General features: G+C 49.3%; 1 protein-coding gene across 1 annotated transcript; it reads right to left on the reverse strand.

The window, feature by feature from the left end:
* Window positions 1–294: 294 nt before the first annotated feature.
* On the reverse strand, window positions 295–26,777 carry LOC141937088 (AF4/FMR2 family member 1-like). The gene is given in 16 exon segments (XM_074854489.1): window positions 295–421; window positions 2,668–2,892; window positions 3,950–3,993; window positions 4,096–4,189; window positions 4,762–4,833; window positions 6,025–6,161; window positions 6,993–7,056; window positions 8,077–8,167; window positions 9,170–9,420; window positions 12,604–12,689; window positions 13,536–13,766; window positions 15,116–15,547; window positions 15,549–15,602; window positions 19,637–19,662; window positions 22,373–22,553; window positions 26,637–26,777. Coding segments are annotated over 16 exon segments (2,256 nt in total).
* Between the last annotated feature and the right edge of the window lie 452 nt (window positions 26,778–27,229).

A 27,229-nucleotide genomic window follows, 5' to 3' on the forward strand; every position in this document is an offset into this window, starting at 1 on the left:
CCGGTGTCCATGCAGGTATTGGTGTCGGTGTCAGTGCCGGTGCCGGTGCTCATGCCAGTGGCAGTGTCGGTGTGGGTATCAGTGTCGGTGCAGGTATCGGTGCCAGTTCCAGAGGCGGTGTTGGAGGCAGTGTCGGTGCCGGTTGTCAAAGTTCAGAGTTGTTCCAGTGTAACCAGATTCCGTCCATCTCGATTTATTTTTCCTTGCAATAACCAATAATTCAAGAAGTCAGATCGTTACTGAGGCTTCAAAAGTGCAAAAAAGTTCCAGGTACTTACCCACCTCGAGCACCAGTTAAGGTGTAGTTGTTTCCAGTCTCAGCCACTGTAAACCCTGTCTGGCGTAGTGTACCAGTTTGGTCACGCTGCTGTTCAGCGCCAGAGCGCATGTCACAGTGCTGAGCTCAGCAAAAAACTCTGGAAAAAGGGGAGGGAGTGAGAAAACATTTGGTTGGTTTCACACAACAGACCCATCTGACAGGTGAGGGGGCAGCGAGGAGTGACACCAGCAGCACCCCGTCAATCGGCAAGTCGAAGGCCGGGCAGCGTCACAAGCACAGAGGGCAGGGCACGTGGGAGGAAAACGCACTCACACCTGCGCACACACACTGAACGGCCTCCCCAGGCTCTGGCTTTGAAAGGACACCGAGACGCCAGGGTAGGTGGGCAGAAGTTTGGGTGTTCACACCCCAGTCCCTACCGTGCACCTCCCCCAGGTTTTAAACCAGCCAAATTTGGTGTCTTTCCGAGCGATGGCCAGCAGCACACATGGCTGTCGCCAGACTGGTCCCTTTGCTTCATCCACCCTCAGACCTTGGAGACATCAGGATTTCTCAGCTGAACAGGTTTAAAAATCTGTCCAGCTGGCCAGGCGATACAGCTCTGGTTTGGGCTGCGCACAGCTGGGCCCATCAGGCAGGTTGAAGAGAGCCCTCCACTCCCGTCGCCAGCTCCATGCACCACGCTCCTCCTCCCGCCCGGCAGGAGATGGCTTTTGCGGTAGATCTGGACCTGCCGGGAGGTGCCAGAGGCTGCACGCCCTGCTCTGTGCTGGCATCCCCTGTGCAGGCGGCAGCAGGTGTGGGAAATGCTCACACCTATTCCTTTCCAGTCCCCTTGCCAAGACATTCCTGCCTGACCTGCCTTGCTGCGACACGGGCTCATCCCAGCCCCTCACCGCCTCCAGCCTCGGCCATGGTGCCAGGTACCTTGTCAGCAACTGGCCATCCTCAGCTCTCCTTTTGATACACAAAGGTTGAACCTCGGGGCTGGAAATTTCTGCTTGGCTGTGCAAGGAACTCGTCAGAAGCAGAGAGCACAACGCTTTCATTCTAATACTTCTCAGTTCAGAAGCAGAGAACACATTTCCCCTCATTTTCCTGCTTTGGTTTGGAAAATGGGTATCGATTCCCTCCATGGGGAGCAGAAGAGCTGTAAGCAGAGACAAGGAGCCCAGGAGCTGCCTGAGCAAACAGAAAATAATCTGATCTGTGACCACAGCACTGTGTGAAAGGAGAGGGACTTCACATGCGTATGGGCAACCTCAGCTTGTCCTCGCTCAGGAGCCGGAAGCTCAGAGGCCGGAAAACAACCTGTCACAGCCTCGTGATCCACGGCACTGCTCTGAATGACGGCGAGGAGCTGGGTCCTGCACTGGAAGCACCCGGTTGTGGACCCGCCAGAAAGCGCTTCAGCTCTGCACAGGTGGCTCCAACATCAGGTACAACTTTCCACTAATTTGTGACTTCCCTCTTTAAGGGCCCTTGATAGCTGAAGGCCACTGCTCTTTCCTCCTCCTCTTATACCCAATGAATTGCATAAAAGAATCGAGGATGTGGCCTCTTTTTTTTTTTTCGGTTTTATGTACTCTCTCTCTGTACCTCTTAGCACCTGTACCTTACACTGAGTATCAACAAGCTCCAGTACTAAACTCCTCCACCGTCCTGAACAGCAACAACAACTGCCAAGCCTACAGGAGTATTTACTATTCTCCTGCACAGATCCACTCCCCTGGGAGTATTTACTACCCCAGTCATCACTCCCCTACATTAGAACAGCAACAGAGAGCAGGTTTTGAATTTAGTCTTGACTGACACAAGACTGCTCAGGCTGCCTCACACAGGTTTTCCTCCATGACTCACTCCTCTGGCCTACCAGCAGCATCCACCGCTCCTTCTCAGTGACAGTCTTTTACCAGCCTTCGGAGGATATAACCCAAAACACTACACACGAATTGCTGCTGCGAGCACAGATTTGCTCAGAGGACACCCAACAACTGAAGTTACTCTCTTCAAAGGCGACTTGCAAAGCCTTTTGAATTTCAGCAGCTGCCTCAGTGTGAGGATTTTTACAGCCTTCCAACAATTCCACCAGGAACATTGTGCTTCTTTTCTTTTGCCAACAGACAGTGGCAATACATCCTTGATACTCTCATCCCTCAGCTCTTAAGACATCCGAGGATGCCAAGACAACCTTTTAATTGGAACACTCATCAATAATCACCATCAAGTATCTCTGTCAATATGCCATAGCTGTCTATTTTAACATATTTAATGCTTTGATCTTTCAGTATGGTGTTTGCTAAACTGAGTGTTAAGATTTAAGCAAGTACATACACATAACCACAACACATATGACCGAAAAGCCAGAGGGCAAAAACTTATCCATATTCTTCCCAGCCAGTGCATCGGCCTTTTCCCAAAAGTCATACGTGTAGATGATATAGGAAGTGGTGTTGATGTAGGAAGATGTGATGTTTGGGATATTACAGGGAACAGGGAATGAAGAGCCGGTGCTGTTCCCACTGCAGTTGCTGGCATTCAATCCTGGCTGAGAACTCACAGAACTGGCAGGACAGGGCATTGCAGAAGGATGAGAGGGCATGCCTGTGCTTCTGCAGGAGAAAGAAGCACCATCACAAACATTTAACTTCAGAGTTAAAAGTCTTGCCACAAGACTATCTTATGCCAGGAACTATTCAGTATCATCCAGGCCTGCAGTATGGAGTGGAGTGTTGAAAACTGAGATGTGTTCAGCTACGTAACAAGTAATTGTCCTTTGAGTGCAAGGCCAAGGATTTTGAAGTGATTTGTGACTCAAAGGGCTCCTCTTGACAAAAGAAAATGTGGGACCAGACATCAGAAAGGGCCACCCATCCACCTCCCAACACCTACACCTACTTGTGGAAGCCTTCACCAGATTATCTAAATGTTTTTTCCAAACAACTTCCATTTCAGGCACGCTGAAGCTCCCCACCGATGGAGGCTGGAGCTTTCTGACAGCCGGTCACAGCAGCCAGGTCAGCCTACACACACTTCTCTAAGGCCTCAGGAAGGTAACTGCGACCAGCTGCCCACCTTCTGACACAGGCTGGCTTCATCGCATCGCTTCTTCACCCAACCTGACTTTAGTCACTGGTACGACAGGGCTTCCACCGCTGCTCTGGGGAGACCATTGACTTCCCAATAAACTGTACTGTGCAAGGTGGCAGAAAAATGACTGGAATTTCAGTGTCACTATTAAAAACCAAACAAGCCTCTCTCAACCACAGAGTTTAAAAGGGACAGGTGTGGAGCTGGGCAGCAGGAGGTGGGGATGGTACCCCGTGAAGTCTCAAGGGATCTCTAACAGATGACGACAACAACAACAGGGGCTCTGACACAGCCAAGTGACAATACCTTCCTTGCTCCCCTGACCTGCTTCTTGGGTGGAGAACTGCTCTGCTTAATATGTGGTAACTCTGGACCCCGTAACAACAAAAAAACCCCTTTCCAACAAGACAGGAAAGAGAGAGCAGAAATACCCATGCCCCTAACAGTATGACTTCAGGTAGGAAGAAGGAGTGAGTGGTGAGGCACTCTCAAATGCAGCTTGCAACTCAAACACTCTCGCTCCTGTTTTCACTCACACCCTTATAGAAACATGACAACATATGTATTTTTAAATCTTACCTTGGAACACATGGAGAAGGTGCTTGTGTTAATCTGGAAGAACTCTGCAGCGAGGAAGAGAACTCTTGTTAGGTTTGGGCTATTCAGCCAACATCAGTAACTACCACAGCCATCCAGCTGGCATCTCAGTAATACACATGCCCTACCCTGAACTGGTCATTCAGGATCCTGGAATACCTTATGGCAGTGTCTTTGTTGTAATGGCACATTGCCATGTGCAGAAGGGACTGGCAGCGCATGCTGTGAACAGAAACACACCCATGCCTGCTCAGCAGTCACCAGCCTTGTGGGACAGAGGCAGGCACACATCAGCTGTACTGCAAAGGCAAGAAAGCTCTGAATTTCTCCTCCTGCTGCTCATCTTAAAAAAAGACTCTCTAAAAAAAATCATAATGAAGGAAAAAAAGCAACCGGGGAAGGGCCATGTCTAGTCTTTTACATAAACAGGTGCCCAGCCTCACATAGGTGTCACAAGGCTGAGTAACCCCCCGTCCAGAAGTGCCTTCAGCTACAGCTTCAGTTACGCAGCTCAAACATGGGCAGCCAAATGGCATTCTTTCACCTTTGGAGAAAGCCCTTATGTGCTCTCAAGTTACCAGCAGATCAAATTTTAGAGCCTGTGCCTTCCACGTGTGATATCCCGGCTCCCTTTAGAGATGTTCCAGTTCATTCTGGTTTTTATATTGTGATTTTTTTTCACTTGCAGAACTCTGATTGCCATTTAACTCATTCCTTCGCCCTGAATGTAATGGATCTTTCACTCTGTCAAGTCTAAAAACAGAATATGAAGGCACAGAAAAACAGTTACGCACTATAACACAGCAAAGATTTTGTCATGTGAAGATGCTGAGGAGTCCATAAAGGATTTCAGTGTCATGACAAATCTAAGGAAACAAAATAAAAAGAATCTTGTCAGCCATCAGTGCTCTGAAGCCCCACTGTTTATGAAAAGTCAGTGCATGCCATTATCTCAAACACCGGTCCAAAAAGTCAGGAAACCTGCCCCGAGTTCTTAGTGCTGGCACCGAGTGGTTTGTATGGTCTTGAGCAGAGGACTGTGTCTCCAAATGCTTTGTTTTCCAGGCAGCGGGAACAGATGTGGCCCCTTATATGACTCACTCTCCTCTTACACTCATTAATGGGCACCATCCCTACAAGTAGATGCCCCTCGTGGGCCACCTCTAGGCCTGGGGCCCAGAAGAGGTGCCCCCCACTAGTGAAGGTAAAATATTAATTCGAGTGTTTCTGGACAAGACAGACATCTTAGTGGAAGTGTTTCTTCTGGCGAAAAACAAGCAAGCAAATCTCCTTTTTGAGAACAAAGCAACAACAGCATCTTGGAAATGCAGTCCATCTGGACCAGAAAGCAGATAATGTAACTGAAAAACTTGGAAGTCTAACACATAAAAAAATTAATCCTGACAGCTGTTTCAGCTCTATAGGCAAGAAGTCAAATCAGCTCTCGAAAACACTCACATGACCTGTAATTTCAAGAGGAATAAACTGATACCTGTCTCTCTTCTATCCAATACACGGTTCCTTGGGTTGCGCTGCCTGGATATGTCATACTACCGACATGGATCTGCTATGGCCGTGAAACTAACTGGGGAAGGTGGCTAAAAGAAACCCCAATGAAGTGTACTGGTAGAAAGACACATGGGAGAAAGCAGTAAAATCTGCCTTCAATCAAGCTGCAAGACTTTTGGGGCACAAACTGTTCCTCCACACACAGTATTGTTGTGCTTTTTCTGACTGAAATACTACTGAGCTCACATGCAAAAGCAACTTCAGAACTGGATAAACTAAAAACTCCTTCATATCCTTGACTGTCATAACCTCAGCTGCGCGGCTCAAATGCCGAGTAGGACACGGGGCCTCCTTCTGATCAGCAGTGCTGGAACATGCCAAAGGATTTGTCTCTGGTGCCTGGCCATGGGCTGTCTTGTGCTTGTGCAGCAACCCGGGCGCTGCTCCGTGGGGGGAATCCAGAGCTGCCACAGCTGCAAACAAGCAATGCAACTCCCCCTCCCACTCCAAACACGCTGCCTGACCACCACGCTGTGAAAACCGCTTACTTGAGGAGATCTATGGTGCCGCTGAATACGCTGGAATCTGATTTTGGTTCTGTTGCATCCGATTCCAAGGCAATCCCAAATTCAATGAAGGAAAGGGCAGCATCTAGGTCCTGGAAGGCCCTTCCAGTCTTGTCGGTCTATTGGGAAGAAAATTGTCCCGTTTAGACTAAGACAAAAGCTACTTCTCTTAAGTGTACCTGAATTCCTTTTTTCTGCCTAGTTAGGCAGGATTTGAAGAAAGAAAAGGATGCAAGTCAGGCCTCTGGGTGATAATTAAAGGCTTCTCAGCAGAGCCCCTAATGTGGTTCCAGTCATCAGCTTCGTGTGCTCTGGCTATTTATATCTCTTCCTCAATGTCTTCCTTGAGTAATTTATTACCTTCACATGTTTTGGATATTATCCTCTGGTCTTGGAGGCCTGCCTCGGGAGAGGCAGATGGGGCTTGCCCACTGCAGTATTCCCTCATTTCATTTTCACAGGTAAATGGCAAGTAGCAAATGTACATTATCTGAGTGAACCATCGTTAGCAACAAAAGATGTTCCTTCACGCACGCTGTTAAACTGCCCACAGCGGAGAAAGCCAGTGACATCTGCAACGGGCACTTCCAAGTCTTCTTCACCAGCAACACAATTACTGTGAGGATCCTGATGGTTCAGAGTGAACTGTCTTATAACTAACGCTCCACCTCTTTTCCAAGGACTTCGTGGTAGCTCTGCAAAGCCAACAGGCCTGCTGACCTCAGACAGCGCCAGAATGAATCCTGTTCTCTAGGCACATCCTCTAGGTGTGTTTATAGCCAAGGGAAATGTCTGAACATTAGGCAAATAAAGACAGCCTCCCCACAGGTGACTTGGACATACTCTAAGTACAGAAGTACTGTCAGCCAGTGAATCTTATCCCATGCAGGCAGGGATCAGCTCTGAATGCAAGAGCTGGTGAGCATTTCTAGCACAGGGCTGAGACTTACCATTGCATCAGCTTTGTGCTTCAGCCTCCCGACCTCTTCAATGTAGTACTCCGCTGGGTGCTGTCTGAATTGGGGACAGAGAGAGCAAAACCAGAAAACAGAAAAAAAGGGCAGGAGAATTATCAATTTTACCTTCATATCTAGAGGATGCCAGGAGTCCAAACATCCTGTTTTGGTAAGCCAGTTACAGCCTTATCAAACACACGTTACAGTTATGATAGTCACTAAGTGAATGTGGTCTGCATGTACAGAAATACACAGCAGCTGCATGCACAGATGAAATGATTTCCTAAAAAATGTATGTTAGAATAATATTGGCAACTTACATTTCAAAACAAAAAGCCATTAGAGGTTAGGCTACTGTGAGGCCAGGTTTACTTCTTTGCTCCCATAGCAAGATGGTAGTTATGTGACCTCCCATCATTCCTCAAGTGCAGTACCACAAACACATTTTGCTTGGAACATACGGTAAGCTTTGCAGTACCAGGCACTCATCTCGGACTAAAAGAGCTTGCATTCAAGTTATCTGCTTACAAGAGATGTGGGCACCAAGGCTTCTACAGGTCTTGGTCTCAATCAACACCCAAACAATGACGAAGTTCGACCACGTGCATTTGTGTGCACTGGGATAATCTGTTCACCGTGCAAACAGCACACAGCCACCTGTGCACTAACAAAACGAGCCAGTAAAGAGTCACGCCCTCCCCGAAACAGTCAGTTGCCTGTGACAGTTACCTTGTGACAGAGGAGTCTGCTACTTGTCAAGAACCAGACAAATCAAAACCCATCACCTGTAGGCAGGCACAAGAGACACCTCCTCTCCAATTTAAAAAGTACCTAATTTCTAGAGTAGCTTCCCTCACACCAAGAACTGCTGTAATGAGACCTTTGCTTTGTGTTTGAGGGGGCGGGGGTAAGTCCCAGACATGAGAAGGCAGTGCAGGGCAGGTCTCAGACATCTCTCCCTCCCTCTTTCCTCCTAAAAGAAGTGCTCATTATGAGGCAGGATCCAGGGTGGCTGTAGGACCAGCCTTGCCTGGCATCTTCAGAAAATAGAGATGAGGGTTGTAAAACATAAACTTACTTTTCAAACTTGAGTTGAGGTCTCCTCGGCTTGGAGGTACCATCTGGCAAAGGCGTCACTCGGAAAGGATTTGTGACATCCCCTGCAGATCCTGAAGAGCCACAGAGTGGAGATAAAGCTGGTTAGAGACATACGTCTAAACCAATTCCAAAGCCTGGCTTTCCTACATTTCAAGAGAAAATGTTTATTTGTCCCAGGCATAGTCTATTCTCCAGGTTCTCCCCCTCTTCTCAGCTTCTTCCCCAGCACCCCCTCCAATAATGGAAATGGAAACTGGGCTTCTTACCTGGCTGCTAGTAAGGCTTAATACCATTCAAACTTTTCCAAGAAATTAAGTAGCAGCTTTCCTTGCACAATGGCTAAGATAGCAGCAAGGCTGCAAGCAGCACACTTTTCATGGCCACTAGCCAAGGCAGGAACGGCTAATACCCATTCACACTTATTTCCAGCTTAACCACACAGAAGTTGCTCAGTCTCCATTGCTAACTACACTGTCAGGAAAGATCAAGCAGTTTGAAGCAGCGTGCAGAGTCTGGTTTAACACACACACATGACATCATCCTAGAGCACACACACCCTGCCACCCATAAGATTTGAATTGAATTTTATAACCCAAAAATGCAAATATCCATCTGTAAGGATCATTAACAATTTTGTAAGCAAGCTATAAAACCTCATACCCAGGTTGCAGTCAAAACCACAGCTTGCTTGTTTCTTATTTATAAGCAATTGACTCTTTGTGTAAACACACTTATTTTGACATCAAAACTGTACTTGCAGTTGCCTACAGTCAGAAAGCTTTACTACCATAAACACGATTCTCTTGGTTTTTACTGGTCACGCCTTCTCACTACATTTCACTGGCGAAATGAAAACAGGTGACGGAAAGTCAGCAGAGAAGCTACAATGGAGGCTTTCGGGCTAGCAACAGACAGTCACAGAGAGCCATTAAAGGGGCAAAAATGCTTCAGAGAGCTTTCTCTGGTGGCTGGTTTATCGTCCGTCCTTGTTAATATGCTCAGAACACATTCCTAAAGAGAATCACACAGCGCCCACGTGCCGCAGGAAACACCCCGCCAGTTATAACAGATACCTACTTTGATGCCCTCTGACAGGTCAGCGTGATTTCTCTCCTCTTTCCTGTGCTTGGACAACAAAGGATCCGTGTGGCTGCTCTTGTCCCTGGCAGTGTTATCCATGGCTGGCAGCTCATCGCTCTCACTTCTGGGTCTCTTTCTGGCTGTCTTGGTTGACTTTGGTGCAGGAGGTGCAGGAGACACGCGTGGCAGTGGCAGGGGTACCAGGACACCTTTCTTCTGGGTTTCAAGTGAAGCCTTTGATGCTCTGGAGATGGGAAGCAAATTCATCAATTAGGGTGAATATGGTGTACATATAATGTAGGGAATTTTTAACAACTGAGTTATATCAGGTACCAATTCTGTTTCAATTTCTCTGGGAGTGTGAAATGACTTGGTAACAGAAAGAGTCCAGCAAAAGCAAAGTGAAACTTCAGGGACTTGGCTGTGCGTTAGACACCACATCTTCAGCTGCCAACAACATACAAGCCAGCTGCTTTTCCAGTAGAATAAGCCTCAGGACTTGTCCTTGGAGTAAAGACTTGCAACTAGAATATCAAGACATTGCAAAAAAGGCATCCCTCCAACACAGCCCCTTCTCACTGAAAGAGGGAGAGAGGTAATTACAGCGAATAAAACCCCTGGGACAAATCACCCAACAAACTAAATGAACCGCAGCACTGCCTCTCTCTCTCCGTGATGGTAGAAGGTGTCTTCTATGGTCAGAGATACTCACCCTGATGCTTGATCCTGCACATGTCTTGACAGAATTAAACTGAGTTGTTCCTTTAAGACCTGCCAGCTCAGCTAGCCAACACTTACAAAAGTTGAGAGGATTCAGGTGATAGAGACTTAAAATGCTGTGCTTCTAAATGGCAGAGACTATCCCATGCAATAATACAGTGGCAGATCAGATTTCTGACCATCTGAAGTTAGGATTACCAGGGAACTCCGGCAGCTCTAAGCAGCACTACATAGCTCTAATCTTTCTTTCACTACTGCTCAGTCACATCATTTTATCCAGCTTCTCAAAGTTTCCAAGAAAACGCTGAGCAGTGAACCCCAGCTCATGGACGGCCACATCAGAAGAGGAGGAAATTAAGTTACACTCCATGAGAAGACTGAAGCGAGACACTGCACATCTTGCTTCATCCTGCTGTGCATGGGACAGTCCTCTCCCCTCTTCCACAACCCGCCTTTCCCCTGCTACAGTCCCTACTCACTGCACACATGCTCCCCAGCTTCACTACCCTGGTACAGCTGACGCTCCAGAGCGGAGTGCACAGAGCACAGCAGCATCCCCCGACCAGAGCCAGAGCCCTCTCTCCCCAGAAATGCATCCTATCCTTCCCACTCCGCAAGCCAGAACATGGCTGGAGGGGGTGCTCCTTTTCACTGAGAAGAAGGGAGGAATGAACCCCAGAATTAAAGCCCTTCCATTATTGCCACAGCTGAAATAGCCCTTCACCCAACGAACGGTTAGCCCCACTGTCTCAGTGCTTTAAGAGTACGTCAGTATTTTCTCCACAGAAAAGCAGTTTACTCATATCATCAGGACACAAACCTCAACGCTGCATACCAGTCCAAGTCAAGCAAGAATTGAATGCAGTAGACCATGACTGGGGCACGAGGCACCCCTCTTGAGAACACTGTCCATGTGAAGACGTGCTCTTGGAAGCATTCACTCTAGCAAAGACCTGGCCAAAATGCTGGCAGTACACTCTTCTGCAAATGACGGGGCAAGTTTCAGCAGATCTACCAGAAGGACTGCAAATGCTATGCTGGAAGAAATGAGAAACCCCTGGCCATAAAGGCCACCTGAAATTTCAGAGAGTCACAATTCAAACAGCACGCTGGTTGTGTGTCTGTTAGGCAAGGGCTATTCAAAGCCCGTAACCGGTGACAGCAAAAGCAGCTGAGGGAGCAGAGTATCAGCATTAACACCTGACTTTCTGCTTTCATCATGATCAGTCCAATTAAGAAAATGGCAATGATCATCCAGTCAAAACTGATGGGCATACAGTTACACTCAGGACAATGTCCTTTCCCAAGAAGCTGCCAGAACTCTCTCTGCTGTGGACATGACTGCTCAGTCACAGGAACAAGAGTCATGACTCCTGGGCCACACTTTCAGCTCTTTCACCTGTTTGCAGTGGGCGTCTGAGCAAGCAACTTGTCTGCACCTCAGTTTCTTCTTGCGCAAAGGGTGTTCACATCATCTTCTCACTTGACAAAGACTAAGATCTTTAAATGCATGTGAAGTGTCATGAATCAGATAAAGCTTTCTCCCTCTTCCCATGCAGAGAGAGTACAAACTTCCCCCAAATAAAGATGACAGCAGAACCCAGAATGAGGAAGACATGGGCAAAGAAAAAGAAGTTCACCGACTCATAGAATGGTTTAGGTTGGAAAGGACCTTTAAAGATCATCTAGTCCAACTGTCTTTTAAAAAGCATTGCAAGGCTGGTTCTATTTCTACGGAGAGCAGAAATAATTGATACTTGAACTCTCAAGTCTTACTCACCTAGCATCATAGAACAATTGGGGTTGAAAGGGACCTTTAAAAGTCATCTAGTCCAACCCCCCCTGCAATGAGCAGGGACATCTTCAGCCAGAGGGCAATTTCTCTTGCCATCCCCTGAAGCCCCTAAACCACCGTGCAGAACAAGCCTGTGATACTCCCCACAGAGCCGCTGCCACCTCCCAGATCAGTGCGGGCAATCATCTGCTGGCAGGTCACCACCACTGCAGTTTGGAGAAGGGGAAACGACTCCTGCATCCCCACAGGCAGGCACTCTACCACACTGTTTGCAACACAAACAACATATTGTTTTGCACAGATTTGTTTCCTGCATCTGGTCCGAAAGAGCAGTGCAAATCCTTGCCTACCAGCTTGGAGGGAAAAGTAGGACGGGCACAACTGGCAATTAAATTTCTTGCCGCATAGAGATATTTTTTTGAGCTATGTGTAATACACACATCAGAGCATGCAGCAACACGAGCTGCAGGATGGACAAGTTGGTGTTTCAAATGGTGAAGTCTTCATTCCCATCTCAGCTGCTAGAAATCAGGACAAATGCCACAACATTCAAGGCTTTTGCAGCAGTGTAAACCAAGTATGGGAGGATGACCAGCCACTGAAACATCAGCTTGTGCTTGGATGATTAGAACCATAATCCTCAGCAGTAAGGAGAGAGAGGAAGACAGGGGACACCCAAGTATCACTTCACATTGGCCACAAAGAAAATGGCAAATCAATTACATTTCCACAGCCACGTGGTTGGTTCCAGGATGTAAAGACAAATCTGCAGCAGATGAAGTTTCAGAAGGCACATTAGGTTACCAGCAAACTCATGAGTATAAGGACAGGAGGTACAGTTCCTTGCCTTAACCTTTTTAAGTAAGACTCAGTTTTATGCATCTTTCTGCCATCCCACCACCATATACTCACTTCAATTTACTGGAGTCTTTGTCAGTTGAAGACTGAGATGATTTTGTTTCTTTTTCTGATTTCTTTTTCTTCCCATAAATCTTCTTCTCCACTGCCCTCTAACAAGAAGGGAAAAAAAAAAAAAAAAGAAAAAAAATGACTCAGGTTTTAAAAGCTCATGTAAAGTACAGACCAAGAAGCTTGATCGATTCTGATTAAAAAAAAGAAAAGATATGATATATGAATTGACAAAGGGGGAACACAGAGCACAGCACATATGGATTTCAGGCTCACTGACAAGTATCCTAAAATGACATTTTATCTACTTTTGCTTAGATAGATTAATTATTTTGTAGTGACGGGGATGCAACTGCTAAACCTCTTGTTGCTAATAGTAATCAAAATTAAGGCACTTCCATTGCTGAAAATAAGCATTTCATCTTTCTGGATGAACTTTTTTCTCCTCACTCAGTCTGAATCATACAGACAGGTATTCAGATTCCTCCTGGGAAATTCATGAACTGCAAGCAATTGTGTTTTGTGATACACCTTGTCAGAGGGAAGGAAAAAACTGCCTTCACAGGAGAGTTAGATCACTCAGCTTGCCCATATGTGCTGGGGTTTTTGGTTTTATTAACAAGAATCTGATATAGGTGAAATTTTAAACAGTCTGTTAAAATCATTGCCATTATCTTCTAGAAGAACAAGAATCATTAAGGCAGAGAGCTAATAAATAATACTTTTTAATTGCACTCCGTAGATCTTAAAACACAAAGCGTGCAAATCATCAGCTCACATGAATTAAAAACTTCAAAATAATTTGCTACAAGCCAAGCAAATGTGAAAGAAACTGCACTGATCAGTCAGCGTCACCCCCAGTGTGCCCGGTGGTGGCCAGGAGCATTCCAGGCCTTGCTGTCTCCCTCCCGAGAGCACACCCAGGTTTACGTCACCATGATGGAGCTCAGTGGGTTGTGCCGGGCACAGCGTCTCCCTCTGGCAGTGTGCTCAGGGCAAGGCTCCAGCACCTCGATCATGGCCTGGAACTGTTTCTTCATTGCCGCAGAAGATGTCTGACAGCTGGACCTGGCCTCGCTGGCCACCATGAAGCCCGAGCCTCCAAGGACACTGATGCACCACGACAGCGACAGATTTACTGCCTTCTCTACCTTTCTCCCGCTGCTCTACAAGAGGGGAACTGCCAGGGTCTCTCAAGATTATTCACCAGTTCCCTGCTCTTCTCAATTCTCCCCCACAGCTACGGGAAGTTTAGAAAATTACAAGACTAAACAAAACCCATGTGGGAACCAAGGGTATTCACCCCCACCCGCTAAGCCACCTGCTCTGTGAGGAGAACCAAAAAGGTGTGCAGGCCCTGGCATACCCCCAGGGAACACCCACTCACCATAGGGCTGCAGCCAACTCTCTGTGCACCTGAACCACTGGCTGGAGGGACATTCACAGCCCCCTTTGGGAGGGAGCTTCCCAAAAACCACCAGTCAGCAGCGGCCACCTCAGCTAAAGGACTGTCTTGTCATTCAGGGGAAAGCAACTCTTACAGCTGAAGGACTCTGCAGAGGGCTCTCTGCGAAGCCCCTCGCTGGACACATTAACATTGCGGCTGGCACCACAGCAGCTCCAGGGACAACCAGAGACGTTTGCTGCGTAGTTATCCAAGCGCTGAGATCCAAAGCAGATCCACTATCAGTGACCCTGGCTCAGTTCACAGTCTGCATTGATGGAAAAGTAAAAGGCAGGGGGCTGCTGCTCTCACCCCTAGTAGTAACACAGTTGGCACCTGCAGAATTCGTTTATCTTTGTGTAAGCAACCAATCACGAATGTTTCATGGAAAGAAATGACTTCACCCAGGAAAAGACTACACTGCTCAGACTGAGGTTGCACGGTGAAAGGCAGCAGAAGGTGCCCACGTGGACAGAACTGAAAACCACAGACGGGGGCGGACTGGGTGGGTTCTCCCTCTGGACACCCCCACAAACTGCAGGCAAGATGCTCTCCCACAACAGACATTAGATGGGTAGCGCAGATGGCTGCAGAGTCTGGGAGGTGCTGCAGATACTGTGCTGCTTTGAAAGGGGTTGCAGGGGGAAGGGGCACCGCAGCCCTCCAAAGCTCTGCTTGGGCTGAAAGCCAGAGAAACCCACAGATGCTACCAGGGAGCTGGCCAGCCACATGCTGACACAGCCTGCTGCCAAAAGCTCCTCCAACATAAGAGGGGTTTTGTTGTCTGAGAAAACTAGTATTCCAAGAAAACACATCAAAAAATGTGTTAAAACACCAAAGCATTTGTTAGCTTGCAGGGCTTTTCATTTGCTTAGCAGGGGATTTGTGATCAACAGGAAACACCTGTGGACAGGTGTGATAGGCATTCTCTTTAGAAGTCTGATAACACCTTTAGAGAAGGAGCGTAATGGATCCACTCCCAAGCTGTGAAGCAGAAATGAACTCTACATGGGTGTTTTTCAACCACCACCTTGGTCCTTGTACAAACCCACCTCCACCTCCACCTCTCACCTTCCTCTTTCGAAGGGACTTGTCAGGAGTGTCTGTGGTTTTCCTCTCCAGGTCCCGCTTCCTCGCACCAGGCTTCCATTTGGATTTGACTTTTGTCTTGTCCCTGGCAGATTGGTCTCTGCCCTCAAGGGGTCCAGGGTCACTCTCCACCTTCAGGCCTCCCTTGGGCCCCTCATGCACTGGGGGAACACCCGCAGTTTGCCTGGGCGAGGGCTCCTGGACAGGAGACTTCTGGCAGTTGTCTTTGATCAGGAGATGAGCGTCCTGAGGAGCCACGGCTGCTTGGTCCGAGCTCTCGTGCTGAGGCTCCCTCGGCTCAGTGCACTGCTGGGAGGAGTTGCTGCTGAGGCCCTGCCCCTGCTCCTTGCTCTCCTCACATCCATCCCCAGGGGCGATTTTGCTGAGAATCTCTGTTGGCGCTGCTGGTGGGTTTCACCTTGGTGAGCCAGTTGCTGAGCTGCCACTTATTAGAAGGTGGTGGGTCAGGCTGCAGACAAAAAGAGAAAGGAAGGATGCAAGACTGATGCCTTTATGGGCTGTATCCATCCTAGCACAGCTAACCAGAGCCCAGTAAATTTTCCACTTACTGTTAAAAGATCTTGAAAGTGAAAGACCATGAGACAGCGGGGCTGTGCTAGTGTGTGCACATCAACACTTAGTTCAGAAACACGGGATCAATCAAATGTGTTGCACAGCACTCCTGGATCCCTGCGAGCCCTAGCTGTCACTCAGTAAGAGACCAGTCTACATGGAAGCTTCATCTTGGTTTGCCACTAATCAACATCGTTCCACTATCAGACAACATATAAAAAAAGCAGCAATTGTAAAAACAGATGAGGTGCTGTCCTCACCATGCTTTTGGAAAATTACCTGCACACAGCACTGCTTTCGAACTGGATGAGAAGCTGTGCCAGCTATCACATCTCACTGAAGTGTGACTGGTGGCCCATCAGGCTCCTGTGGTTTAAGCAAAAGAAATTGTATGACTGACACATCAAGCCCAGCCTACACAACCCAGCACTCACTTCCCTCTGGGTCAAGCAAGGCATGAGGCATGGCCAAGGTCTGAAGGCCTCTGGAGTCACGCTCAGATAACATAATGTGGTTGCTACAAGCCCTGCCTAATCTAACAGTAGTCTGACAAGCTACGAGAGAAGCAAACCCAACTAATCCTAAAACAGACAACAGAAGCTGCAAATCCAGGGCATGACTCTCTGGGGTCTGTTCTGAAAAGATCACATATATGTCAGCATCACTCAAATGTGTAGCTCATTATTTGGGCACCATCCGAGCACAGTTTTGCTCCCACCCTCAACGTTCATCCCCAGTCACAACTCTCACTTCTGAGAAGAGACACAACTCTTCCCCTAAAAGAGAAAACCTAGCCCATGCAAGGTTTTCCAAGACCAATTAATTCCTTCTGCTGCGATTTCTTCTCTATCCAGACTCAACTTGCTACAGAACATGAGCATAAACAAGACACACACATCTTCTGCTGTCTTTGAGAGAGTCAATCTAGCAACCTGGTTTAAAAAGTAGTTTGGTTTTAGCATGGGTTTGTAAGTAAAATTAAACCACAAATTCCATTCGACTTTTCAGATGACACAGATCTGCTTTATTTTCATTAGAATTTTAACTTAGTAGCCATTGAAGCACTGAAGTGCATTTTTGTTTGGTCAAACACTATAGAAACATGGCCAAAAGACTTAGTAAACCTTGGTTTATAATGTAGGTATCTATCAGACAGTGGCATAGTCTGATCCTTTTCCAGCCCTTCTAGACCATCGGCTATCTTGGTTGTAATCTACACCATAGTACAGGTTTTCATCAGGTTTTCCAAACACATAGGAGAGTAAGAGACTTCTTTTTTAAAAAAAAAAAAAATAAAAAAAAAAAAATTATTGCCTATAGGTTTTAAAGTCTGTGCTTTTGCATGTTACAAACTGACAATAAACAAATGGGCCACGTGCACTAACTTGTTCCTTGAGCACCATGGATGAACAGTTTGGCCGTCTCCAAGGCTTTGAGCATGGGGGGTGGCTTTAGGTGGGGATGTGGGAGAACGACGGCAACCGGTGGGGTGGTAAGCGCTAAGCCCCAGCAGAAACAAGGAGAGATGCTGTGGGGCAAGGAGGGGGCCCTCGTCTTCAAAATCCCCTTTGTTGGGTGTGAAGAAGAACCAATGCTTGGCTCTGCCTGTGGCCTCCTCTGATTGGATGCTCTTGGAGCAGACAAGGAGCTTTTGGCAGCTCACCGCCCTTTTATACCAAAGCGGAGGTGAACCCACCGCCCCGCAGCTCCAGACCTTCATGGGAAGCCCCAGCAGTGTTGGGGATGGACCCCAGCAGTGGCATCCCCAGGTCCTGCAGGTCACCCGGGGATGCTGGGCTGGAAGAGCCCGTCAGCAGTGCCTGTGCCCGAGGGCCGGGCACGGGGCTCTCTGGGATGCCACCAGCTCTCCAAAAGGGGTCAGCTCTCCCCGGGGACACGGGCACAGCGGAGGTGGCCCCGCAGACCCTCCCCAGCCCGCTCCTCTCTGCTCTCTCCTCCAGACCCCCCTGCTTTTGATGATGAAGACCATGGCCTTGTCCTCACCCGGGAAGACATCAAGAAGCAGGGGCTGTCCCTGATCGAAACCAACAAGAAACGTGGCAAGAAGTAGCAGTTGCTCCATGCACGAGAGCTTTGGATGCCCCCGACCACCCGTTTTACCCTTTTTCTTAACACAGCAGGTGTTCTTAGGCTTAATACAGCAGGTCTTTGTCATTCCTCCCCAGCCTACAGTAGAGCTGGACTGGGAGCTCCTCGGTCACTTCTATCAGCCAGAACGCAGCGGGGTCAACCCCTGAGGGGAGCTAGGCTGGGTTTGGAGGCAGCCCAATCCCCCTGCCCCTTGCCCAGCTGCTCTCCCCACAGAGCTGGGGATGGGCTGGGCTGGGCTCAGCTTTCCCAGACAGAGCAGAGCTGGGGGCAGGCTGGCTTTCTCCCCCTTGGTCCTTCCTGGGACCTCTGCCCCCCCAGACAGCTCTGGGAGCCCCGTGGGCTGGTGTCTGCCCGAGGCAGCTCTGGGGAAACATGGGGCAGGGCCTGAGACCTGGACAGGTACCGGATCTCAGGGGGGGCATCTTCATGTGCGTGCGTGGGAGTGGAAGGGCAGAGCCTGCCTTGGAAAGGGAGAGCCAAAGTGGAGGTGAAGCCCCTCGCCTGGGCTGTCTGACCTGGCGTGGGCCCTTCATGCCTCTTCCCTCCCCTGCTCCCTGCATGCACATTGTGTGACTCGTCCCCCTGAACTCCGAGTGAGCGTTGGGGACAACCTCTGGGCTGCAGGGAGGTGCCTGGAGGGAAGGGCTGACCCAAGATGCCCCAGGCCAGCAGAGGATGCTGCAGCAAGCCCTTGGCTCCAGGATGGGATCCCCAGCCCTGCCGATGGCTCACAGACACCCAACCGTGGAGGCCGCGGCATCTCCTCTGCAAAGGCAGAGACCCGGGGGAGCTGCTGGTTCCCAAGTGCAGCCAACGCTGAGGGCTGCTGCCAGGGACCTGTGGTCCCAGCTGGAGACCCCGGAGAGTGGCACCTCCTCCAGCTCCACAGGGGCCATCAGCATCAGAGTGAGCTTTCCCTGACCTTCCGACTTGGTCCCCGTGCTTCGTGCTGACATCGCTTGGGACATCACCACGGGGGCAGGAACAGCTCTTTCTGCCAAGCCTCTCGGCAGACTGGCAGGTCACCCCAAATGTTCGTGGTGGGTTTTGTGTGACTGCAGGTGTGGGGATGACAGTGCCCAAATACAGAACAACTTGTGTGTTTTAAAGGAAGCTCCAGAAAAAGCATCACATGCCAGTGAATGCATCTAACGGAGCTTCCCCGATTCGACAGCCGTCTAGGCGGACTCTTCTGCAGTTAAAGAGCAGCCCAGAATTACACCCCCCCACCTCCCAGCCCTGTCCCCTTCTCACGTGCCCACCACAACCAGACTGTGGCTCAGGGATCTGCCCAGCCATGGCAGTAGAAACCTGAACATACTCTGCACACCGGGGGCCAAGCAGACAGCAGGGGTGGGTGGTGCTGGGCCACTCTGACACTGCCCACGCTCAGCACACCCAGGGTTTGAAGAACCTCAGCCAGGCCACGCTGGGCAGGCTGTGCTCAAAGAGGTGCCGTTAAGAAACAAAACACCTGCCCAGCACCCCCCTTCCTGCTGACCGGCCATCTCTGCTGGTGGTGTGCAGGGCCTCCAGGCTGATGGGGAGATCGGTGCCCCCCAGGCTCTTGGTGCCCCCCTGGCACCCCGGGGCAACAGTCTTGCAGGGACTGACCAGAAACTGTGGAAAATCTGCCCGTCCAGGGGCTTTTGTCCAAGCCCTCCACCCCGCGCAGCAGCCGCGGGCACATTCCGGCGCAGGGTGTGAGCGGCCGTGCCCGGGGCTGGTGCTCGGTCCCATCCCGGGGAGATGCTGCCCGCAGCTCCGGCGCAGCCCCGCGCCGACGGGCCCCGTGAGTGGGACAGGGAGCGGCCGGGCCGAGGGGCTCGGGGAGCGCGGCGGGGCTCGGGGAGGGCGCTCGGTGCTCCGCGGGGCCGCCGGGGCGGGAGGGCGGCGGGCAGCGGCGGGCAGAGCGGGCAGGGACGGGCAGAGCGGGCAGCGCCGCTTCAGCACCCTGGAGAGCGCCCGGCGGCAGCGGCGCGGGGACCGTGCGAGGACGCGCCCCCGCCCGCGGAGTCCCGGTCCCGCCCGGAGCCGAGACACGGCCACGGCCACGCGCGACCGGCCCCGGGAGACGCAGCCGCCACCCCCCGCCGCAGGCGCAGCGGCACAGGCGCGCAGGGGCGGGGGCACACGGGCACCGGGGCCGGGCGGGCGCAGAGCCCCGCGCAGTGACAGCGCGTGCGCACGCACCCGCGCAGGCGCACACTGAGACACGCGCGCACACGCAGGCACAGGGGCGCGACCCCCGTGGGCGCGGCAACACCTGAACCCCGACGCCGACACCCCCACAGACCCCACACGGCCGCGCGCCCCACTCGCGCCGTCGCACACGCACCTTCTCACCTGCCGCAGCCCCCGTCCGCGCTCCCTCAGCCCCCCCCGCGCAGGCACAGTCCCGCGCGGACACCCAGCGACCCCCTGACACAGTCACACCCGCGCACACACACCCGGACCGCGCGTGCTCCCGCCCCCCGACACCGGACACACACGCCCGCGGGAGGGGCGGCCGGCGCGGGGGGGGGGCGCGGGGCGGGGCGGGACAGCTGCCGGCGCGGGGGGGGGGGGGCGCGGGGCGGGGCGGCGAGGGGCGGGGCGGGGCAGCTGCCGGCCGCGGGGCGGGGGGGGGCGGGCACCTGCGCGGGGGGAGCTGGCCCCGCCCGCGCAGCCCGTCCCGGCGTGCCCCGGCGCCGCGGCCCCGAGGCGGGGGAGCAGCGGCCGGCCCCGCCCGAGCTGGCGGCAGACAGGGACAGCCCGGGCCGCTCCGGGGCTCCCTCGGCGCCTCCCGCCCCACGGTCAGGCTGCGCTCGCGTCCGCCGGGGGGGGGGCGGGGGGGCGGCTGGTCCGTGCGCGGGCGCGGGGGGGGGCGCGGAGCGACGCGCGGGGCCGACCCCGGGCGGCGGCAGCTCGCGGGGCTCGCGCGGCCCCGCCGCTTCCCCTGGAGCCGGCGCCGGGCTCCGCGCCGAGGGGGCCCGTGTGAGCGGGGCCCGCGGCCGCCCTCGGGGCCGCTCCGGGAAGCGCCCGCCCGCGGCTGCGCGCTGGGGACGCGCCTCCTCCGCCGCGCTCGGTCGGGCCGTGGGTCCGTTCCCGCAGAGGCCGCTGCCGGCTGCGCGCTCCGCTCGCCGCGGCTCGGTGTCCGCGCTGAAGCGCTCGGCGCTGCGCGGGGCCGCCGCGGGGCCTCAGGGCGGCGCTGCTGGAGGGACCGCGCGGGGCCGGCGGGGCTGGGGGCGGCCGCTTGGTCCCTGCTCTTGCAGCAGTGCCACCCGGGAGCTGGGGGGTGTGATACTCGTTTTAAAAATCTCAGTAAAAATGGGAACCTCGTGTCCAAGAGAAGTATAAAAATGATGCACAAATCCAAACAGCCTGTCCAGCCCTTAAACGGGACTAAGGCAAAGCAACGTCTGGTCAGGCCCTGAGAGAGTCACAACTTCAGATAAACTCACACCCAGAGGTGGGGAATCATTTCCCAAGCTCTGTTATGTCTGTTTGTTATCAGTGTTATTTTTAATCAGCTAAAGTGCCAGCTAATTGTCCATTTGCTTTTTGGGACAAGCAAATTTTATATATAGGTGTGGCTTTAATAATATACTGTGCAAGATATTCCCGAGCCAGCTGTGTGTTTTGTAGTACAAACATAAAGGCAAAAGACCTCTTGGAAGGAGGAGCCACAGTCAGAGCCTCTCTCCCCATGGAAATCTCAGCATTGCTCGGGTCACGAGGCAGCTGATCTCTCTGTGCAGTGACAGTACAATTGACCTCAGACTTTCCGTTGGCATTCTGAAGGCAATGAGAATCAGGCCTTTACCCTTAATCTTGAGTTAAGTCTCTAGATTATCCCATGTGGCATAGCAGGAGTTTGTTAAACCTCCGGTTGTGTCAATGAGTCTCCTGTAGCTCAGCATCGTAAAGCTCCTTGCAGGACAGGTATGATTATTCAGAAGGTGTATAATTCCTTAGCCTGCACACCCAGGGAGCATTAGTACAGTCTTTCATACAGGCCTGCAATAATTGTTCTATCCAGTCTGGGAACTGGTGATGTCATGCAAATTCATTTTGTCTTATGTTCAGGATTTCAACTAATATATTGGCTTATGTGGGGTTTGGATTTATCTGGACTCTTGGAGATTCATTTGCTTTTCATATAGAAAGGCAGATTTAGTTCATAAGTGTATCTTTCTGTTAAAAACCTGGGGCAGTAACAAGGTGGCGGTGTGAAAGTTGTCTTGGCGATATAGAACATGACAATCTGTCCTTAGCCCAGGATGGGAAGGGCTGTTGGTCAGGCCTGTGACCTGCTGAAGTCAGGCCTCCGATACTTTTTAGGTTTTATCAAGTTTTCCGTTGAAAACTACTTGTGAAAATATACTTTCAAATGTATTAGTTTACTCTGTCTAAACAAAATAAGATTAATGTAAAACATTAATGTCAATTCACACATTAATATTAATCTGTGAGCGGTCACTTTTCTGGTTACTGTTTCTTTTTTTCCTGATGTTTACATCAGGTGAGAAGAAATTTTTGTTCACAAAATAGTTTGTGTTAATCATTGTTTACCGCTGCCCCAAGAAATGCAGCGTAAACTGCATCCGTAAACTGAAACAAAAATTTTGGAGATGGTAAAACCGGCTTCAAACTGCAAATAGTAAAAAGATGGCATAAAGCCGTGGATTAAAAAGGGGACTTGGCTGGCAGTGCTGAGGTGGGGTTGTTGTGCCAGCTCCTGCATCTTGGGGGTCTGCACAGTGACAGAAACAATTGGCGTGACTCTAACTGGGTCATTTAAGTTTCAATTAACGTTAATTCTCTCATTTTACATAATAAATGTAATTAAAATATATAAATGCGCATTTTATAACCCGTTGGAAGGCTATATTACAATTTATTTATGGTGGGGCTTTTCTGTCTGTCTTTAGCACTTGCAATATTACTCGTTAAAGGGTAATTCAGGTTCATTTGCTGGTTTAAAACCAAGAAGTGGAGTGAAAATTAGGAAAAGATACAGTGCAATAAGATTATTTTTTCCCCCCAGATTGCTTAGCAGACTACTCCAGCTGTCAGAGTCGTGAAATACGTGCCCTAACTGCAATTTCAGGTGAGATGTTTGTGGTCCCGTTGCTGGCACTGACACGTGTAGACACGTGCTGCTCGCACCTTGTTTGTGAGCCAGGTGTGTGCCCGTGTGAGCGCCGCAGGTTGGTTGCCCTGGGCTGTGTAGGGCAGCCTGCCTGTTGGAGCACAGTGCTGTGCTCTTCCCTCTCACACACTGTTGTTTGTTCTCAAGAAAACGAGAATTTGGCCTAGAGAGAAGTGATGCTGCGTGTTGTGCTCTTGTCCCAGCCCTGAGTTGGGTGGAGACCAGAGCTGTGCCTTAAGGACAGGCTTAACCAGCCTGACTGAACTGAGACATGGACCCCATCTAGCCTGCCAAACCACATGGTGGGGTTTGTTCACTTTTCTGAGATAAATTCCATCCTGGGGAGAGATTCCTGCATTGGTTTCTGCCGTGTGAGCCCTACTGCTCGCAGGTTTTGTTGAATTGTCCCCTGCTGACGTTTTCCTTTCACAGTATTGGCTGTGGATCAGAATCGAACTTCAGAACCATTTTAAGAGGCATATTTTTATTTTAACATATTTTTTCACTTTTTTAAGTTGGAGATACTGAATATTTGAGATCTATCTTAAGTAATACTTCCCTATACATTACTTAACACCACCACTGACCTGTGGCTTACTGCAGAACATCCTATATCAGATACAGCACTTTCATAAACTAATAGAATTGATATGCAGGGTCATATTATGCATAGTAGCATCTTCTCTTTATGTTATTTCAGGAAAGGGAGAACAGTCATTTAGGAAAAAAGCCAACAAAGTCTTACAGCTTTATGGCTTGATTTTTTTTCTTGCCCCTTTCACCCCCTCAATCGACATAATCAGAATTTTGCCCATGGCATTTCTGAGTGGTGATTTTTCATATGACAGCAATAAGGGTGTTTTCCTTCCGTTTGACTTTATTTTTGACATGGGCTACAAGCCTTAGTGGTTTCCTCAATACAAATATAAGTTTGATAAATTTCAACAGATATTTCATAGTATGTAATCATGGTGATGTTCATGTATGCCTTTTATCTCAATTTCTCAAAAAAATATGCACTTGCAAACATGAATAAAAATTTTCTTTTGTACAAAGGGCTTTACCTGAAGTCCTCAAAGTTCTTGGAATTAATGCTTTACCTTAATACAGCAGGTGAAAATTTCTTCTGCCAGCCCTCTTGTGATAAGCGTTCTTCTCTTCAGTAACGCTGGCAGTAGGAGTCCCTGTTTTATGTGAAACCACATTCTTTATCGATTTTGCACCACTCTTTTTCCTCAAATTCTGAAGAATTGTAACTGCCAGAACTTTCCAGACTGATTGATGGTTATTTTTAGCCCAGATTGCCATGAGAACTTGTAGTTTGATATTTCTGTCTCCTATGGAATCCTGTTTACATACAGTAACACTTTGTTTTTATTACACCCAGAATACAGAAGCCGTTGGCTCTTACCCTGTTGTGGGTGGGCTGTTTCAGTATTCTCCAAGGTGTTACGTGGCCACTTTGGTCATGTTTATTCCACAGTACTTGGAAAATGGAGATTGTTTCACTACACATTTTCTTTTCTCGTTACTCCGTGTTTCGATTTGCCTGTTGTGTGCTTTGGGCAGGAGGGGTCAGCACTGGTTGCTCCAGAGGGTTGGATGAGGTCTGATTTTGTTGCACCGTTCACTGTCCCAGGGCACCTTTGTACCTTTCCATTTGTCTTGTGGGGCACACCGCTTAGTTAATTGTCTCTTTCTTAGTGATCTCCGTTCAATTTACAGTGTTAATTTTTCTCCTGAACATCCTACATTTGCTTCTCGAGTCTTAACCCAGCCCTCCAACTCTTTCCAGGGATGTTCCAAATCTTTGGGGATTTGTGTAGTTTATCTAAATTTTATTGCCCTCAGCCTCATAAAAATGGATCTTCCTGGCAGACGCTGATGGATGTGTTGTACTTTGGGTTGTTTGCTGCAGTATGTCAGTTCCATGGTGTTTTTACTTAACCTCCCGTCTCCTCCAGCGTGAGCTTTGGCTTCTCCATAGAGCACCTGCTTGTAGCTACAGTCCAGAGAGGATGGATTTTTTTATGTGACAAATTCAAGGTGTTTCACTGAAACCTCATACTAAGTCTTCAGTCTTCTGAGCATCTTTCCCCAGATGCGAATTTCAGTTTCTCTCTTACCTGATGATGGTTAGTCTTCCTACTGTTGAAAAACCTGGCTTTCATCTTTAGGTAATATTCACATTGTTCTACATTGTAGATCTTCTTTTAAACAGTGTAGAAAAATATAACCAGAGTGTAGTATTCTTCATCATTTCCAGCAGCTTTGTGTTTTCTTTCCTTTTCTTGAGTTAAATGAAAACTATGAAAAATGTCAGAAGCTTCTGAAGGTGGGTTTTGGGGGCTGTGACCTCACTGACATTTTATGGGAAAAAAACCTACTTTGAAATTGTTTGATGTTCTCCTTGCACTATAGAAAGCACCGAGCTCTATCAGAGTGGTGGAATTAAGTATGACACTAAGAGAATAATAAATGTCAAGTAAAAATGAGCTCAGGTGTTGCTTAGCTCGAACAGAAGGCACAGATAAGAAAACCTGAAGCTGTCTGGTAAAACTAATAGGAAAAACCTTTTCTAAAAGATGCCGCTAAAATTCCCGAGAACAAAAGTCACTGAAAAGCTGGTTATCAAGTGTCTGTTGTGTCAGACGTGTCAGATGTCACTTTGGTGCCAAAAGGAAGCAGCTCACAACTGAGTGTTTTAGCAGCATCGATGGGGTTTGGGCATGAAGACAGACTGTGCTAAACCTGCATCAGGGCTGCGGAGTTCATGGCTGCTGTACGGACATCGCTGTGCCAAGTAGCTCTGCCCATCGCTGACAGCTTTGTGGGATCCTGTTCAGGCTGCACAGACACTGCGAATAGAGTTTAACGTTACTGTGGTTTGGGGTTTTTTTTTTTAAGAAAAATTGAGCTGTAGAGCAAAATGCTAAACTTCAATCACACTGTTAAGAGTGATTTTCCCTGCTTTGCTAAAGCCAGTTTTGTGTTTGAATTTAAATGTTTGAACCAGTTTCCATGGTGCAGTATTTCATACAAGTTTTCATTCTTTTTGAAGTCAGAATAACAAAACGTAGATTTAATCTGTACTTTTAAATACTTTGCTAGCTCACAGTACGGTTTATCAAGGGAAGCAAATTGAGCCACACTTGAATGTTGTGGGTTTTTGCTTTGAGGGTATTTTGTTACTTTCCTGAGCTCAAGCATAAATGTGAATTTATTACAGATATTATTGTGGTATTCATGTCATATGAGACAAATTCTTATTTTGAATGAATTTTGATTACAGCTACCTTAAATATTTTCCCCCCTGCCAAAGTCTAACTTCAAAAATACAAAGCTTTCTGTGTTAGGTGTCTTGTCTTTGTTAGTCATCTGTTTTGCTACTTCAGTATAATTGCTAGAGAGAAGTGTGGACATAGGAACTCCAGATATCGCGGCAAGACCGTGCTTGAAGTAAACTGGTGTTTTACTGGTGAAGAACACTGTAGGTCTAACAGGACTCATCTCTGCACCCAAATTTAGCCAGTGGGAAAATCTGATGTCAGGTATCTCAGCCATGAATATTCTTGGCATGATTTCTTCACAAAGGCAGGCTACTTTCACACAGATGCAGTTACACTGACTTCAGCCTCCCCCCTCCCGCCTCAACTACAGTAGGAAATAAGCCTTTTATCCCACATCATTGGCTTCCATGCACTTCACTTTTATCCCTACAGTTTTCCCTGACTCTTTGCCATCTTTTAAATCCTGCTTCTCCCAGGCTATTCCCTCTGTCCTCGTTGGCCTAAGGCTCAGCTCAAGTCTGACTTTCAGATCCATTCTGAGTATTGGTAGCCACATTAAAACCTTGACATTGCATTGAAGTAGCTGGCTCAATACCTCAGTGCTCCTTTGACCCAGAACTTGAAAGGGTTAACGCCTTTCCCTCTGAATCAGCAGGAATTTCATCAGGGCTTGCAGTAATAGCTGCATCACTCCCAAGTCTGGCAAACATTTGACCAGGAACAAGGTTTTCGAGACGGACAGATTGCCTTCAATAAGGCTATCTCGGTTTTCGTAAGTGAGTCTAGAACCTCTTCGCATAGAGCTCTCTCTGCTGAAGTCATGCTGGATGAATAAAAGTATTCAGGGCCTGCACAAGTTTTATGAAACAAAAAGCAGCTAGTGCTGGTAGGCCCAAAGCCATGGGTAAAGCTGTGCAGACTGAAACATGAGATCCTTTTATACAACAATTCCTGTAATGTTTTTACATCTTCCTTCCAAAACTGGCC

This window comes from Strix uralensis, chromosome 37, assembly GCF_047716275.1.
Source record: "Strix uralensis isolate ZFMK-TIS-50842 chromosome 37, bStrUra1, whole genome shotgun sequence".
Taxonomy (NCBI): domain Eukaryota; kingdom Metazoa; phylum Chordata; class Aves; order Strigiformes; family Strigidae; genus Strix; species Strix uralensis.